General features: G+C 44.8%; 2 protein-coding genes across 2 annotated transcripts; one reads left to right on the plus strand and one right to left on the minus strand.

Moving 5' to 3' along the window:
* Window positions 1-2,703: 2,703 nt before the first annotated feature.
* CDCA8 (cell division cycle associated 8) lies at window positions 2,704-13,781 on the minus strand. The gene is made up of 11 exons (XM_050932133.1): window positions 13,683-13,781; window positions 12,544-12,656; window positions 10,799-10,927; window positions 10,177-10,217; window positions 8,841-8,916; window positions 8,291-8,436; window positions 7,062-7,141; window positions 6,519-6,617; window positions 4,820-4,946; window positions 4,329-4,415; window positions 2,704-3,438 (listed from the first exon to the last, which is right to left on the minus strand). Exons 2-11 carry the CDS (start codon window positions 12,638-12,640, stop codon window positions 3,394-3,396), a joined length of 927 nt encoding a protein of 308 aa, XP_050788090.1. The 5' UTR covers window positions 12,641-12,656; window positions 13,683-13,781; the 3' UTR covers window positions 2,704-3,393.
* Window positions 13,782-13,885: 104 nt separating this feature from the next.
* Window positions 13,886-18,326, plus strand: C22H1orf109 (chromosome 22 C1orf109 homolog). Its single transcript, XM_050932153.1, has 5 exons — window positions 13,886-13,962; window positions 14,970-15,280; window positions 16,112-16,291; window positions 16,829-16,947; window positions 17,790-18,326. The coding sequence occupies exons 2-5, from the start codon at window positions 15,009-15,011 to the stop codon at window positions 17,825-17,827; spliced, it is 609 nt and encodes a 202-aa protein (XP_050788110.1). The 5' UTR covers window positions 13,886-13,962; window positions 14,970-15,008; the 3' UTR covers window positions 17,828-18,326.
* Window positions 18,327-18,800: the final 474 nt, after the last annotated feature.

Consider the following 18,800-nt stretch of genomic DNA (forward strand, 5'->3'; position numbering starts at 1 on the left):
CAGATTTGCAGGACTCCAAAAGTAGGGCCTTGAAGATTAGGACCAGGATGTTGAATTGAGTCCAAGATTTGATAGAGCCAGTGTAGAGGGCAGAGGAATAAGGGAAATGTGTGATCTATGCTGGGCAAATTTGCTATTACATGGAGAAGCACTGAAAGATGAAAAACATACTTAACGCAGGTTTTTGGCTTTGACTTCTGTCTTCCAAACTGCAGTATTTACAAAGCAATTAGATTCTAAACCAACACGATCATTTTCATATTTACATGTCAGTGGAATTCAGCAAAGGTAGTAAAGCTGAGAGAAAGCCCTGAGGCTTAATAATTTGCAGAGTGCCACCTGCAGTTAGGATTTAGAGAAGGCTGCCAAAACCATCAAGGTGTAAATAACTGAGCTTCTTTATGGTATGTCTAAATTGCAATCTGAGGTGTGACTGCAGCTGAGGTAAGTATACATGTGCTAGCATGGCTAGAAATGAAAACAGTGGCACAGGCTGCACAAAGCTTGCCCTGGACACTGCCTGTGGACTCACATTGCTAGCGGATAGCATCACATCCACGCTGCTATTTTTAGCCGTGATAGCGGACTAAAGCTAGCACAGGTATGCCGACCCTACACTATGTTCATACCTTCAACTGAAGGGTAGACATATCTCAGCTGTATGCAGCCAATGCTTGCACTACGCGCTGACATGCTTAGCTACTTTCTAGCCATAATCATGCTTTGTATTAAAATATTCTTCACTGTGGGCTGAAACTAAAGAGGCTGTGAATTGCTGGCTACCAGCAGAGAGAAACAGTGCTTTCCATGAAGTGCTATCATTTTCTAATCTTTGAGGCCAGGTTATCCTTACTGGAGCAGGGAGTGTGTATGTGTGGTTGTTTCAGAAGTAGCAATCCTTCCATATAAATATATGGGCTAGAAAGTGACTATGTTTACATGTTTAAAAGGAACACTGTCCACCTAAAACATAAAATTACATTTCTGCCTACATTTTTGCAAATGCTATTGGCTCAAGTAACATTACTCTAATGGGGAGTCAAAATGTTTTTCCTATTTTTTCCAGCTTGCTGATGTTATGCAGCTGGTTAGCTATCTTCACCTCTCTTTTGTGCAGATTTTTCAATCTCCTGAAAAATGAAAAAAAGTTGGGAATTTCAAGTTGATGGCATCCCTTGAATCCAACTGCCTCACAAAGCTGCATAGAAAGTATGATGTGCAGGATGAACAAAGACGCAGGGTAAACTGTCCCATTCAAGACAGGGCTGTGGCTCCTAAATTCTGATAATTTCCCCTCCAAACCCTTGCAGTATGATCACCACTAAGAGCCACAAAAAAGTCCAGCCTTTCTTCCAAACCCTGCAGGTTGTCAGATACGCAAACAGACCTCTAGCTCTTTCCCTGTGTTAAAATAGCCTGTAACTCTGCCACTGTAACAGTTCAAAATTTCCTCAGCTTTGAAAATGTTTGCCATTCTAGGTTCTCTGAAGTTGAAGGAATTTTGGAAAGTTACAGAGTGGCAGAGTTGCAATTTCATTTTTCCTTTTGCAACTCAACTTTTCCACAGTTGGAGAAGGATTTGAAAAATTATAGCAGATAAAGGAAAACTGAAAAGAAATAAGTGAAAAGACAAACCCTGGACAGTCATCGTATTGCAGTCAGTGGAGGAAAAAAAAGCAAAGGGTGGCCTGGAAAGGGAAAAAACCATAAATTTGAAATTTAAATTCAAATAAAGTCTAAATGAAAATTTTCTTACAAAAAAGTTCAAATGAACTTTCTTCCCATGATTTTTTCCCCCCAGGTAGTCCCATTCCCTTTTTTGACAAGAGGATGATAGTTACCTTTTGTAATGCGCATTGAGAATTATAGCCAAGTGCTATGTGCTAAGTGTCACTGGAATTATGTGGTGGGAGAGAAACGGAAGACGGCATGTAGTTTACTGTTAAGAACTGCCTTAGTTTATATAATATTAAGTACACTCTAGAAAAACAGATATTAGAGGAAAAGGGGTGACAAGCCATTATTCCTGTAGTTCTGGAATGAAGCACAGAACAGAAGCCCAGACAATCTGGGGCTCATGTTCCACTCTGGAAAGACACAGGGTGTTAACTTTTGTTGCACAGTTCAGCTTTCTGAACTTTTATTCTGGCTTCTTAAAGTTACTCTTCAGAACTCTGCAAACTATGTGTAAAGACACAGAACAGATGTTGTTGTTGTTCCAGGCCAGGTTTCAGCCAAATGATTCCTACACAGAGGTTATGAAGTGCTCCAGGCTTTTTCCATCACAGAGATGCTGGAGAAGAGTAAGGTGTTGGACACTGACCATTCTAATGCATCAGTGCTGTCCATGCACTATTAAGTGAAGCAGGAATTTTCTAAAACAGTAGAAGTCAATGAATATGTAACTAATTTTATTCCACCTATAAACAGTATTTATTACGTAAAACTTTTTTGGTTCATGAAAAGAATGTAGGGAACACCCCAGTGGAGACCCAGACATAGTGGAACTTGGCTCTGCCACATCCCCATCTCCTCCCTAGGAGCTAGTGCAGGAAGCAGCAGAGTTCCCCTGTGCAGAGGGAGCTCTCCACCGGCTGTCTCCAACCACTCTAAAGGGACGTGCACCAGTAAGTGTATGTGCCTTAGCGGACTGGAGTTCTAGATGATTGTTTTTGTAGATAGAAGCTTTAAAACTCAGTAAAATTATGGGTTTAAGAACATACCAGTGTATTCATTTCTTTAAAAACAACGGCAGGATGTACAATAAAAGACTTCAAGTACATTGTTCACTGTAAACTGGAAAGCAGGATCGAAAGTTCAGTGGCTGCTGTGAGAAGAACAAAACATAGGATTCGTTGTACCCCTATCACCAGTGGCAGCTTCATTAGCCAGTCTGCAAGAAAATGTTCTTTTAGCACCCACCTGTTAATTACTTGTAATTGAGGTTCATATTCCAGCTCTTAGAATACAACTAACTAGCGCCTTTCAACAAGGACATCAACAAACAGAAGACTTGCCTGGTAATTGAGCAGCTCCACCGCTTTTGCTCCCAGACCAGATACAACTTTTATCAATCACACCATAATCCAATAGGTCCCATTGCTTTGATCTTCTGCAGGTTGCAGGGCAGCTGTATCCACCTGACATGCCTCTCATGCACTCTGGAGGATCCAAGGCCAAGGTGTAGCTAGCTATCTTGAAACAGGAAACTAAGTAGCTTTTTCTGTACAAAAAGAAGTCAACCTATTCTAATCACATTATATATTACAGGCTGTAAATCTGTTCCTAACCTCCACCGTGTAACAGAAAGGTAAAACAACAGAGTAAGAATTCAGGTTGTAGTCCTAAAATTGATGTTCCAGATTTACAAAGAAAGTCAATATCCCTGAAATTTCATCTTTGGGTGTTCGTGCTGCTGCATGCTTGTGCAAGACGAACCTAAAAAGGAGAAAGATTAACAAATAGCACTTGTAAAGAACACATGCTGCCATATCCTAAAGTAGGGGTGGGCAAACTACAGCTCAGGGGCCGCATCCGTCCCTCCAGACATTTTAATCTGGTCCTCGAGCTACCTCTGGGGAACGGGGTCTGGGGCTTGCCCTGCTCTGGTACTCCAGCCGGGGGCTTGCCCCACTCCGTGTGGCTCCTGGAAGCAGTGGCATGTCCCTCCTCCGGCTCCTATGTGTAGGGGGCAGCCAGGGGGCTCAGCACACTGCCTCTGCCCCAAGCGCTGTCCCTGCAGCTCCCATTGGCTTGGAACCGCGGCCAATGAGAGCTGCAGGAGTAGCGCCAGGGGACGGGGCAGCGCAGCGCATAGAGCTGCCTGGCCACGCCTCCGCATAGGAGGTGGATGGGGCACATGCTGCTGCTTCTGGAATCTGCTTGAGGTAAGTGCCACCGAGAGCCTGCCCACCATACAATTTCCATACCCAGATTTGGCCCTCTGGCCAAAAAGTTTGCCCACCCCTGTCTTAACGTCACCTACGCTGGAAAAAACGGAGGGCATGTTCACCCTTGAATTAAATCCTAAGCACTACCAGTAGCTCTCTCCCACTAATGAAAGCACTATTTGTATACAGCCCAGTTGAGTGTAAGCCCCAAGTCTGTGTATTTTCCTGATTAGCTGAACGGACCACATTGTGTAAAACCATATTTTCTGGGAGCGCCAAGATCCAGGCAGACACAAGAGGAAAAGAATTTAAGAAGAAAGATTACAGGCAGAATCTAATGGATACTGATGGCCCATTAACTTAGCTACAGGGACAATGACAATGCTAGGCACCACAACAGACCAGTTTCAATTCATAGCCAAGTATATATTGACTTACAGATAACTTCTTCATAATTCCCAGGGTCTCTGGATTGAGATGACTCAAATTCCTTTTGGTCAGCTCACTGGCTGCTAAACGAATGCTCTGTACAGAAAAGACCACAAGTCTCAGTTACTGTTCAACTGTGTCAGACTGGTACATGTGAGTTTGTCAGTGAAATCAGTGAAAGAGCCAAACAAGATTGAAGCATCTGGATTATATATATTAGAAAGATTGATAGACCATCATATTTAAGAGCAGGGAATCATGTACTGCTTTTATAGCAAGTGATGGACCCACTGTCCTGGGAACAGCATAAAGTCACTGATAAAACAGGACTAGTTACAAACAGAGGACCAGATGCAGCATGAGACCACAGACTCATCTCACACCTTTGCTGTATTGCACCACGGCACATACTGCTATCAACCATTATTTCAAATTGCATGTGGTGGACTTCAAAACCCACTAAAAGATTTCCCTACAATTTTAATAACTTTCTGCTTTACCTCCCCTCCTCCGACAGGGACTGTAATGATGACATCATTGCTGTTAGCAAGAGGGCTGCCGTTTGCAGAGACTATGTAGACATGCTCACGCGCTGCAGGCGTGCGTAGACCTGGTGTCTTGAAAAGCCTGAAAGACATTCCCAAGTTCCTGATCAATAATTTATTCCAGCCAATTAAAATGATCAGAAGTACATTTCATTAGATTCTCCCGAACTAGAGATTTCAAACATTTCATTTTCAAGGGAAACAGAAGATTGGAGAAAAATGTGTAACTTGAAGAGCAAAACCAATAGAGCTTTCAGAAACCAAAACTGTACTGACAAAAACCCTCTGATTAAACTAGGACACGATTTATCTTATCTTCTTTTTTCTAGCTATGACCTCTATCTACCCTCTCCTGTGGGACTACAGGCTTCTGGCTCTTAGTCAATCAAAACTCTGAGGCCAAAAGCTAAGGCCACTAAGAGATGTGTTGTAGTCATCTTTATATTCCATATTTTACACTGAAAGAACTAATTTGGAGAAGACATTTGACATATTTAGGCCAACATTTCAAAAGCAGACTCTGGATTTATGTGCACAGCTCCAGACATCCTGAGCCCAGCCTTCAGAAATGATGAGCACCCTCAGCTCCCACTGACTACAGCTTTACTTGAGAACAATAAGCACTTCTAAAAATCAGGCCCAAGGGGTTGAAAAAACAAAAGCACCCAACCCTACAAATGAAAGCACCTTCTTTTGAAATTTTAGATCCCTATCATATCCCTCCCTCAGTCATCTCTTTTCTAATCTGAACTGTCCCAGGTTTTTTAATCTGTCCTCATATGAAAGCTGTTTCTTAGCCCTATCCATTTTTGTTGCCCTTCTCTGTATCTTTTCCGATTCTAATATATCTTTTTTGAGATGGGGTGACTGGTACTGCATGCACTGTTCAAGGTGTGGATGGTACCACAGATTTGTATAGCAGCATTATATTTTCTGTCTATCCCTTTTCTAATGGTTCTTAACACTGATAGCTTTTTTTGACTGCCACTGCACATCGAGCAGATGTTTTCAGAGAACTCTCCATGATGACTCCAAGATCTTTCCTGAGTGGAACAGCTAATTAGACCCACCATTTTGTATATATAGTTGACGTCACAGGTCCTTGGGGTATTTCCTTGTGGCCTCATCTGGGTATTAGCTCCACTAAGGTCTGATGCTGCCCCCTCCCACTGCCCCACTAGTGGCTCTCACTGCATCCCCCCCCTACAATATTACTGATTTCACAGTACAAGACTGAGCACATTAAGCTATGCACAAATGAATACGGAATCATGAAGTCTCAAATTCTAATCCTGGCTCCGCTGGTGACACTCTACTAACAGTAGTCAAATAATCACACTTCTCTACCTCAGTTATCTCATCCTTAACATTTCAGGGTTGTGAAGGTTAGTCAATATCTCTACAGCACTTTGAATATGTGAAGTGTTATATTATGGCTCTTATAACATGCATCAGATATGAACAGCCACTGCCATGGGGCAGAATGGTAACAAGCTGATCTATATTGCAACTGTTCTGTCTTATCTCATGCAAGACTAATGACAAGACACACTAGATGCCTTGACACCTGGTAAATGCTGATATTTAATAGAGACATTTTGCAGGATATGATAAATACACAGTTACGTGGCTTTGCTAATTAATGCACACTCACCTGGAATCAAACTTAGGGGTGACAGTGGCGGTCCTTCCCCAAGTGCAGGCATCGGGGACTCGGCCAAGGGCTGGAGTGGCAAAGTTATTTTTGCTTGACCTGCTCAAAGAGACTGGCTATGGTAAGATGATGCCCTTTTAAAAGATTGGCTTAGTAGTTGCTTCTCAGTTCTGACCATCTGTTTTATTAGTTAGAAAAGCTGAGAACAATGTGAAGGTTTTTGGAAACCTCAGGTTTCTCTTGATTTTAGGTAATGCCTCTTGACATGGCAGCAAAGACTGCAATTTTATGACAGCTTGATTCAGTGTAAAACTCCACACGCCCCCAAAGAGAATAGCTGGTGAGTCACCTCTAGACTGGAGACTGCCCTCTGTAGAGCTCCTCCATTCACCGCTACTGTACCTGTGTTAGCTCCTCCAGAACAGCTCTCTTCCTCCTCCATCCATCCACCCCAACCATGGCTTCTTTGGCAATATCATTTCTGGTCTCTCCTTTCCATCCCCACAGGGAAGAAGAGGGATTCACACCACTTCAGACTCTTACCTTTTACTAATGCGTTTCACTTTTGCTGATGGAGCTCTTCTGCTCTTCGAAACTGGCACTTTTTTGGTTGATGTCTTCATCTGGAACACACAGAACTCAGTGAATTATTTAGTTTCTTGAACAAACTACAGCTCACCTCCAGTTCTGAAGAATGTTCCCATAACTGAACTAACACTGGTAACAGGAACTGAAGAACAAGACTCGGTGTTCCCCGGCTCAGATGATCAAAACAGTGGAAAACCTTTCCCTTTTGAGTCTTGGCTTTCTCATAACCTGGAGCTGAGCTGGGGAAGATGCAGGGATTTGTGCAGAATTCTTTCCCATAGATATCAAAGTTCCAATAGTTAGTTAGAGCAGTCTTGGGTAAAAAGACTCCTGCTCCCAGAACATGATGGAGGTTTAACATACAATTTAAGAGAAAAGGAATATGAAATGTTTCTTTACAATTTCAGAAGTGGTTGGGTTCTACCTTATAACAGAATCTATCTAAGGCACTCACATATCATAGATTATTAGGATTGGAAGGGACCTCAGGAGGTCATCTAGTCCAATCCCCTGCTCAAAGCAGGACCAATCCCCAAATCCTTAAATGGCCCCCTCAAGGACTGAACTTAAAACCCTGGGTTTAGCAGGCCAATGCTCAAACCACTGAGCTATCCCACCCGCCAAAAGAATTCAGGCTATGAAGCAAAGGGGAAAACTACAGTTTCTCATTGAAGGTTTAGAGAAACACAAAATATATGAAAATACCCTGAAGTCCCCTGATAGTTTTGTGGTTTTACACATTTTCCCCTTTAAAAAGAAATTCTCTCCCCAATGTGTAGTCTTTCACACAGAGGCAATCTAGGAAAATTGACTTTACAGTACAGAGGGAAAACAGTGAAAGAGACTACGCAGAGAACTTTTTCAAATGCACAAGAAAACAAAATGAGAAATGTCTCTCTTCCTATTATAATCATCTTGGATATCACAAATAGAATAGATAACATTTTCAGATGGTCATATGATTTCAGCTGCATCAGAGGAGAAATACACATATTCTTCTGCAAAATAAAACTAGTTGTAAAGTTATATTTTACAAATTTAAAATAAAAAGATTATATAAACCTATAATTCTGATTAAAATAAGTAGCTACCCTACGGCAAGCAAGCCTGTAAGCATCACCTCGATCAACAACAGTCAACTTACTTCCTGCCTGGGCCATCACCACAATATATCAGTTATTTACCTTTCCTATTTTGGGATTAACATTTTCATGTTCTGGCTCTGATTCTTCAAGGGCTTTGTTATCCTGTTTCCTCTTCTTTGCTACAGGGAGCAAACTAAGTTCTGTTTCTTCTTCAATGGCATCGATATCCTGTTTGGATTTTTCAGCTAGAAGAAGAAAATAGTGTCCAAATTGAAAAAAATTAGAAGCATATTAAATTATCCACGAACAGGTAGGGTGAAAAGAAAACAGTTGTGAAGTTTGTTTGGCAAACAAGTTATTGAACTAGTAGTAATATACTTATATAGCGATAAAGTAGGATTTTATAAGGAAAGCGGTTTTATGGAAGGCATAAACAAATGTGAATAACACTTCTATAAGATTTAGCAAATCTAAGTTAATACACTCCGGACGTAACATCACATAGGCTGAAGCAACAATTGTTTCTTTGAAACCTATTTAGGCCAGTTAATAAGCATTGGAAGATAGTTGACAAGATCCATAAGGAACGAAAAAACATTCCGCTATTGATTGCGCCCAGAACATCAGCAATTCCTGTAAACGAACTGACCTTTCTTGACAATTCTGAAAGGCGTCTGGATAACTTCTGCTGTAAGTTTGTTTATTTCTGATAGTTCCAAATCTGCCTAAAACCAAAAGCAATCAGAATACCATGTGTATTGTTAGTAAAGAACTAACTCATTCCTAACTGCCTGCAAACAGCAGTGTAAACCCATAATTACTTTACAATAAAAATGCTTCTATGCTGCTTTGCACTTTGTTGTGTTCACACTTCCCCAGTATTTTAGAAATGGCAACAGTTTGCAGGACCTGCACAGCATTTAGTACTGAAGGGCTTTATTCAGCTATTACAGCTATTCCCAACCCCCAGACATTTCAGTCCAATCCCAACGTAGAAGTTTTCTGGTTTACAAAGAAATGCATATTCTCTGGTGAGTGAGGCAGGGCAAGATAACAGTAAGAAAACATTGTTTAACTGATAGTCTGTTTAGTTGATTAGTATCACTTGTAGGCAAACCAAGATTTCATTGCCGAAAAATGGCTTCCTATAAGAAGACTGCTAAAACTGAAAACTTTCAGCTATCTGGGCGATGAGTGAAAGGATGTCAGGACACTTGCTACTTAAAAATCAAAGGCAGACACCTACCATCAACTGCCAAGACATAGCTTGAATTACAAGGTCAATTTCTGAAACTTGAGAAGCCTCTGAGTAAGAGGAGCAAAGAGGTAGTTACAGAACTCAGGAACAAGTCTTCCAGTTACCAAGTGCTTCAGACTCTGGGCTTCTCTACACTTGAAACGCTGCAGCTGAGCCACGTAGAGCTTCAGTGTAGACACTCACTATAGCAAAGGGAGGGGTCTTCCAATCAGCATAGTTAATCCATGTCTCTAAGGCAGTAGCTAGGTGGTGGAAAAATTCTTCCATCAACCAAGGGCTGTTTATACTGGGGCTTAGGTCAGCTTAACTATGTGGCTCAGATGTGTGGATTTTTCACATCCCAAAGTGATGCAGCTGAGCTGACTTAACTTTTGAGTGTAGACCTGGCCTCAGTAAAGATTCTGGAGAAGTCTGTATTAGGTGGCACCCATAACAATGAAGTGAGTTTCAAAAGTCATTAAAATGCACTGCAAGGGAGACTGGATATGCATCCTGGAGAAAGGAGCGTCAAGATTTACAATAAACCAAGTAATTGAAGGAGAAGGCTAGCACTTTGGACAGACAGAAGACACTACAAACATTACATGTCTTATTTATTCCTTTCACCAAGTGCTGTGCTAAGACTCTTAAAATGATGCAATGGTTTAAATAAAGATTGGGTTCCTAAAAACATTATATAGCAGTACCAGAAAAGAAGTTTCTATTTGACTAGATGTATGTTACCTACCGTTGCTGCTTCTTCTAGGGCCTTTTTACTTCCTCCTTTAGCTGGAGACAGAACATTGTTTATCAATGTACAACCAGAGTAATTTATGCAATATTAAAGTTTTAATACTTGGGTAGAATTAAACAATAAACATCCAAACAAATAGCATTTCTTGACAGTTAACGCCCAGCTTAAGATAAAGAAACTAGTGGGAAAGCAGGATTTATCGTAAACAGAAAATCTGTGGCTGTCTATGAATGGATAGGATATTCAATTTGCCTCTTCTTGTTCCCAAAGATTTTTTTTAAACACATGATTTTGCAATCAGTTAAGCCAGTGCCACACCTCATGTCCCATGTGCCAGTGAGTTTAAAATATCCAAAGGAAAAACATTTGAAGCCTAATTTTGAATTAGCACTTTCATACAAATAAAATTATCCAACATACTGACTTTAAATGTGATGTGTTACAAAAGAAATAATGTAATGTTATTATAGATAGCAATGTAAATAGTAATTACATTTCTGAAAATCATGCAACTAGGATATGTCACTAAGCAGAGTCCACTAGCTCACTTATAGCTCTACATTTAGTACATTTTCGAACTATTTTGTCAATACATATTGGAGTGGATGGACCATACCAAAGTAGTCAAGCCAGTTCATTTCTCTCAGTGCCAGAGGAAGTCTGAGGTTTTCTATATTATAAAGATTATCCAATTCCTTGAGAAGATTTTGCCCATTTGTTTGTAGCTGATCAATTCTCGTTTGGACTAAAAGAAAAAAAGGATTTTGATTGATTACTACATAGAACACAAATGTTATTCAGGGATTTACATATTAGGGCTAGAATTTATACTTCTCTGAATATCAGCAAAAATCTACTCCCTTGTGTACACACTTTTCTGATCAAATCTATTTCATTCTTCCCAAATGAGCCTTTTTGAGCACTTACATTTTCATTTGCTGTGAGCCAATGGTAGAAAATTAACTGAACTGTATAAAGGTATGTCTGCAGTACTTCTGCATAGACACTCCCTATATCGACAGGAGGGTTTCGCCCATTGGTGTAGGCAATCCAGCTCCCCAAGAGGCAGTAGCTAGATTGGTGGAAGAATTCCACAAGGTGGAACAGACTGTCACGTACCCTGTATGGGTTTCAATATGGGCGGTATCATTAAACAATTACAACACATACTTGATGGGACCACATCCTGAAAGAAATCTTTCCTGAACCCTCTCTTCTGCCCTTGAATTAACCCCCCAATCCCATCGTCAGAAAAAAGTTCTGCGCAGACCAAGACACATTAACTCAAAGCAGCACCAGACACTGCCAGAACAACAGATGCAAAGCCTGTAGACATATCTCCACTGCTGCAATGATGAACACACCTTACAACACACCTCTCATGGCTTCTACACATGCCTATAACAACACATGGTGTATCTCAGCCAGTGCACTAAACATACCTTGGTAACAACTATGTGGGTGAAACCAGGCAATCACTATGCTTCTGAATGAACTCACACAGAAAAATGATAAAAGACAAAAATACCACATCACCTGTGTGGTGCACTCTTTTCACAAAGTGATAATTCTATGTCTGACCTCTCAGTCCTCATCCTCAAAGGAAACCTATGCAACACCTTCAAAAGATGAGTCTAGGAACTTAAATTCATAACTGTGCCAGATACTAAAGATCATGACCTGAACACACACACACTGGATTTATGGTTTACTACAACAATCTATATCCCACTAAATCCCCTCCCGATAACTGGAAAGGTATTAACAGGCCACTTCACATTGAATGGTCCCTTGAAATATGTATTAACTACTTAGACTGAACAATCTGTTTTACCTTGTATTTAGCTGTGACACTGAGCACACCCAGATCTGAAGAAGAGCTCTACGTAAGCGTGCAAGCCTGTTTCTCACCAACAGAAGTTGGTTCAATAAGAGATATTGCTTCACGTACCATGTCTCTAAATATCCTATTGACAAGCACCCAATATTAATATTTGACAGCTGCCAGTGCCCTCTGAAAAGAGTTCCTATTTTAGTTTAATTCCTAATAGACTTGCATCAACATTGCAGCATTCTTATCACAACTAGCTCACTGGATAGAAGCCTCAGGAAAGGCAAGGATGGCATGAGCATCAAGGATTAAACCCCCTTTTCAAATCCCTCAAAGTCATCCCTCTGGATCAAAGCTATGGCTTTTGTGCTGTATCTGTCCTGCCTGTACAGGACTTCAGTGTCCTGAGGTGTCGGTCTCCAGGGTTGTAAAGACAATAACTTTCACCACCATTAAATTAACCTGGAAAACAACCTGGGACCCTGAAGCCTTTGTAGAAAACAAGCTTTATGAATAAGTGCAATGGTTACCTTCACGGTCAAAGTCCTTTAAAAATGCAGTGAGCTTTTTCTTCTTCACATTGTTTTTGCTGGTTCTATTGGCTGTTTTCTTCCTGGATGGTGCCATGGTGTCAAATGGAGCTCTGCGGCAGAAGGGAAACAGCCAGTTGGGTTCATACAAGAAGGGAACACTTACCAGTCAGAGACAAGAGGCTCCTAGTCTTCTGGGATGCTGAGAGCTACTACTGCTCTATCCCTATTGAAAACCAGGGCTCCTGAGACTATTGCAAGCCACAGCAGAGAGCCTGCTTTGGTGCCCCACACAGCGGAGTGGTTCCCCAGGACCATGATCAGGTAGCAGATGCACCACTGGGGGCATGGGGCAAAAAGCCTGTCCGGGGCTTGTCTGAACATAGGGCTGATCCTGATTTGCTCCAGCGGTGGGGGCCCTGGGCTGGTGAAGCTAAACAGGCCCAGCCCCGCCCCAGTCCGCATCACCGCTCTCTGGAGTACCTGGGAACCACCTGCCCAGTGCCTGCCAGGGCAGCTGTGCCCCCCCTTTCACACAGTCACCTCTGAACGTGACCCCTTTTGAATTGAAACGGAGGGGACATGTCATTGGGGCATGGGGCTGGCAGCTCGCAACCCCTGTGCGACCCCCTGTGCTCGGGGAGGGCTGGGGGGCGAAAACGTGACGGACGGGAGAAGGGAGTGTCTGCATGTCCCCCTCCCCCAGCGGGCCCCTCCATGTCCCCCCCAAAAACAGCCCCATCCCCCCCACCCACGAGCGGGCCCCCCGTAACCCCCCCCAGGGGGCCCCTCCATGTCCCCCCCAAAAACAGCCCCATCCCCTCCACCCACGAGCGGGGCCCCCGTAACCCCCCCAGGGGGCCCCTCCGTGTCCCCCCCAAAAAACAGCCCCACCCACGAGCGGGCCCCCCGTAACCCCCCCCAGGGGGCCCCTCCGTGTCCCCCCCCAAACAGCCCCATCCCCCCCACCCACGAGCGGGGCCCCCGTAACCCCCCCCAGGGGGCCCCTCCGTGTCCCCCCCCAACAGCCCCCACGAGCGGGGCCCCCGTGTCCCCTCCCATCCAAACTGCCCCCCCAGGACCCCTCCCGGCCACGACCCCCGGCTCCCCGGGACGGGACGGGACCCCTCGCCACTCACCAGCTCGCTGCGGCGACCCCGACGCGCGCGCGAGCCCGAACACCTACATTCAAACCCGAGCGCCCAATCAGCGATGCGGCGGGACGGCGCTCAAACGCGCATGCGCTCCCTCCACCAATAGAAAACGGAACACGAGCGAACTACAGTTCCCAGCATGCCCTTGGGGAGGCAGGTGACTTCCACCTCTCGCGAGAGCGCGTCACTCCAGCAGCTGGTCTCACTTCCGGTCGGAGGGGCGCTAGGAACGGCACTGGCAGGGCCTCCGTTGTGTAGGGCTCAGGTAAGGGAGGGCCTGGGGTTAGCCTGACCCCCCTCAGCCTCCCCCCCAGGGCCCCGCATGGAGACCCTCCCCCCCCGGGCCATGTTCCCCCCCATCGGGGCCCCACATGGAGACCCCCCCCGGACCCCGCTTCCCCCCCCGGGGCCCCGCTCCCCCCCCCGACCCCCGCATGCAGACCCTCCCCCCGGGGCCATGTTCCCCCACCTCGGGGCCCCGCATGGAGACCCTCCCCCCCGGGGCCCCGCTCCTCCCGCCGACCCCCGCGTGCAGACCCTTCCCCCCGAGGCTCTGCTTCCCCCCCCCGGGGCCCCGCATGCAGACCCTCCTCCCCCCCCCGGGGCCCCGCATGCAGACCCTCCTCCCCCCCCCGGGGCCCCGCATGCAGACCCTCCTCCCCCCCCCGGGGCCCCGCATGCAGACCCTCCCTCCCCCGGGGCTCTGCTTCCCCCCCCCCGGGGCCCCGCATGGAGACCCTCCCCTCTCCCTGGGGCCATGTTCCCCCCCCCAGGGCCCCGCATGCAGACCCCCCCCCAGGGCCCTGCTCTCCCCCCCAGGGCCCCACATGGAGACCCTCCCCCCCAGGGCCATGCTCCCCCCCGGGGCCCCACATGGAGATTCCCCCCCCCAGGGGCCTGCTCCCCTTTCCTCCCCTCCCAAATCTGCCCCCATGGAGACACGCCCCCCTCCCCATTGCCCCGTATGGAGACCCTTCCTCCCTCCCTCCCTTTCCCCCAGCTCTGGCAGGGCTCTTCCCTCAAATATGTTCACCCCTATAAGCAGCAGTCTGCCCCCGCCCCCCCCCCTTTCCATTTCTAAAGCAAACTCTTGTCTAGGCGCTGCCTGATCCCCTGGAGCCTGCGCTCCTCAGCCAGTGGTGCTGGTCTGTGGAGAGAGGGTGGGAAATGTGAACAAGGCTGCTTACTGGATGGTGGGGAGGGCCCTTTAGCCCTAGGGTCTCTCTACCTGTGTGTGCTTATTGCTGGGGTCTATGTGGTTCCCATCACCAGAGCCTCTCTTCCTGCAGCTCCAGGTCTGCCTGTAAGAGGATGTCAGAGAGCTCAGCCATCCTGGTCCTTCATCAGTCCCTGCGAAAGTGCTTCCAGGCCATAGAGCAGCAGCAAGAGGCTTGGCAGACGGCGCTGACAGGCTGTAAGCCCCTCCTGAGTTCCCTCAGCAATCTGGCGGAGCAGATGCAGGCCTGTCAGAAGGTCACATTTGCACATACACCACTGCAAGGCTTCCCGGATCTGGAAGAGCAGTTAAAGTACAAGCAGCGCTGTGCAGCAGAGACCCTGCTGGAAGAACTGGGGGGCAAAGTGTAAGAGGCTGTTGTGTCAAGTTGTGAGCATTATGAAAGCTTGGGCAAACATGCTGACAGAGGTGCAATTTCCCCTTCTGGCCTGTTTGCAGAATTCACATCTGAAGGAGAGGTGATAATGTAAACCTAAGCATCACATTTCTGTCTGGAAATGTTGTACCTCTTATTCTAACAATAAGTAAAATCATAACAACTGAAAGTGATGAGCAAAAAAAAATTTTCCCTGCCTTTCAATTTGTTTACTTTGACTTTACATAGTGGGCCAGATTCTCAGGTGGTGTCAATCAGTGTAGCCCCGTTGAGCTCTGTTGGACCTTCGTTGAGTTACAATAGCTAAGAATCTGACCGAGTATTGTTAAATATTTGTTTTCACCCTTTGTCCTTGTTTTGTGTCAGTCTTTCTCACAGAATCTTGGAAGTTTGTGTGGGATGAGCATTTTAAAAAAGAAGAAATATATAATTGTAAAATCACAAGAATTATCAGGGGTCTCGGTCATGTGTAATACTTAATAGTTTAGAGGAGTTAATAGTACTCATTAGATTTCAAGTTACAATGTCTCTTTGAATTATGTAATTTGTTCATGCTTTTAGCAACATGCTCTATATTATCAGTTATGTAGTCACATAGGTTTGCCTTTTCCTCGCATGAATTCCCTAGTTCCAGTTCAGGTTACATGTACTGCATATTGTTCAACTTACCAAACTGTCACTGCAGGGTGAAGCACTTTTTAAAAAAAAAAAAAAAAAAAAAAAAAAAAAAAAAGGCAAGTACTTAGAATGAGGCCACCCTTTGGAAAACACAGCCCTGAGTATTACTCTCTGTTTTCGCAGAGCTGACTTGCAGAAAGTGCGGGATGTAGTTAGTGGCTACGTGGGCACTGTTTTCCAACTCTATGAGCAGCATGCGGATGTGCTAGGTTTTGAGGCTTCTGTGCAGCGTACTGCTCTTATCCCCTCGCTGGCTGACATGTTGGAATGGCTGCATGATATTGAGAGATATTACCGACATGTGTATCCTTCACTAGAAGAGCTAAAAGTTTGTAGCTCAAACAGGTCAAGGAGGTTGTTGTCTTGATTCATGTCAACAGAACTGGATTTACTTTTCTTTATTTGTGGGTTATCATCAACTGGTGACCAATAAGGTCACAATAAAACCTCACCAAGGATCTTGATGGACGCCTCTGTCAGATTGCTCCTGCCCCCACATTCAGGAGTCAGTCTCCTGGCCCTGCTGTTTGGCCATGGGAAATGAGATGAATAGGGGAAATTTTTAATAAGTGAATTTCTCAAAGAATTTAGAAAATACAGTCCATAGAGGGCAAAGAAGCTTAGATACTTGGGGTGACTATCGTTAGTGGGTTCTGACAAGGAACAACAATTTGAGCTCTCTCAGCATGTCCTGGTGGGAGGGGGAGTTGGACTGCAGGGCTACAATGGGGCACTACTCTCTTTTGAGCTCATAACTTCCTAAGAAGTCAGCTGACTTGTGTTTCCTTCTCTCCCTGACCTCCCACTGGCCCCACATTTCAATCCTTACCTTCCAGAAAGGTACTTGGAGAGTAAACTCCTCCTCCTCCAAATCAGATATGAGAACTTGCCAGACATGCAAACCCTGCCACAGTCCTGGGAGAAGTTTTTGGAGCACAATAGCCGAAACGTGGTTCAAGGTATTTTCATAACAACTCTTAAACATCTTAATGTGAGCTTAGTACTATTGAAAGGGGCTGGCGTGGTGGCCCTGGAGACTGAAGGCCACTGTTTATCACCTGAACCTGTACTGTAATGGGTTTGTTTAGTCTGGAAAAGAGAAGACATGGGGGGAGGACACACAACACAGTTTTCAAGTACGTAAAAGGTTGTTACAAGGAGGAGGGAGAAAATTTGTTTTTCTTAACCTCTTGAGGATTGGACAAGGAGCAATGGGTTTAAATTGCAGCAAGGGAGATTTAGGTTGGACATTAGGAAAAACTTCCTAACTGTCAGGGTGGTTAAGCACTGGAATACATTTCCTGGGGAGGCTGTGGAATCTCCACCATTGGAGGTTTGTAAGAGCAGGTTAGACAAACCTGTCAGGGATGGTCTAGATAATACTTAGTTCTGTCATGAATGCAGGGGACTGGACTGGATGACCTCTTGAGGTCCCTTCCAGTCCTATGATTCCATGCAGCTGCAACAAGGTCTGTCAATTAGCATTAGCACTTCGGGATAGTATTTGTGATATAGACACTTGTCCTCTGGGAACTGGACTGAGTCACTGAACAATCACTGTATGGTAACAACTTGCAGTCACTGCAAACCTGGAGTTGACTGGAACTGGGACCTTTGAATAGAGGCAATAGGTTCAGTATCCCATTTACCAGGCCTCCTACGATATTGCATTGTTGGTGGTTTACTCACCATTGGTCCTTGGCAATAAGCGGGGAAGGGGTGTGTGTGTGTGTGTGTGTGTGTGTACAAAAATAACATTTACCGCAACATTAATGGCTTCCTTTCTTTCCTCCCAACTTAGACACTCTTCTGAAGGTCTCCTTTCTGGAGACTCTGTGAGTGGCTCTATTATTAACCAACTTGCAGAGAGAAAACACCAGAGGATTTGTATGGAATGATTCGTTTTGGGTGCCCAGGATAATACTTGTTCAGGATACCCATAAAGAACCTGGATTTGCTGAATGAGCTAGCCCAGTGCAGGAGTTTCCCTGGCTCTCTGCTGTGAGCTAAGTGGTCTGTTAAAAGTCAAACAAGCCTGGCACCTGGCCCCCAGTGTGAGGGCCCTGCTGCTTCCTTGGCTTATGAAAGTGGATTTGATGTAGCAGCTGAAACAGTGGCTGGGTTCATAAACTGAAGACAAGTGGAAAATGACAGATGTGGACTTTCTTCTTTAGCTCAGGAAGAGCTGCCAGCAGCAGCACTTGTGGACTTTTTGTATGCTAAAGGAAATATATTTTTTTAATAAAAAAATGTCTGAGTATTTGTGGTTAATGGCACACTGCAGTTATACCCCAGGTAGCTAAATAAATGTTAGAGCAAAAACCTCCACTTAAAAATATTCCTTGTGTGTTGCTTACCTCCTGTCATTACATGTGACACTAAAGATTGCTACAGCATGAAGTCTAAAGAGAAACTTCTGATTGCTCACAAATGCAAAAAAGAAGCAATCTGTCTGTTCAGTTTCATTGTTCCCTTTTTCACTTGTGTGGGGCCTTCCCCCAGCAAGGCCAAAGAAAAACCTGTTTTCAAAAGATGATTATGAAGCTGAAATACTGGCAGGTGCCACTGTAGTTGCAGAAACTACATTTAATATTTTCTGAATTTACTACATTTCAAACTGCTGGCTCCAAGTAGAACAGATAATACAAGTCAAGTAAAGATTCTAGCTCACTTCTCTAGCAAGGACTGGCATTTTACTGCTGCTCTCTGTCCCATGAGGTAAAGTGATTAATACTTAAAAGTAAGATAATTCTCCATTACAGAGCAGACAGTGATAAGCAATTCAAATTGGCTTTATACCCCAGCCAGGCAG

This window comes from Gopherus flavomarginatus, chromosome 22 (genome assembly GCF_025201925.1).
Source record: "Gopherus flavomarginatus isolate rGopFla2 chromosome 22, rGopFla2.mat.asm, whole genome shotgun sequence".
In the NCBI taxonomy this organism is placed as follows: Eukaryota; Metazoa; Chordata; order Testudines; family Testudinidae; genus Gopherus; species Gopherus flavomarginatus.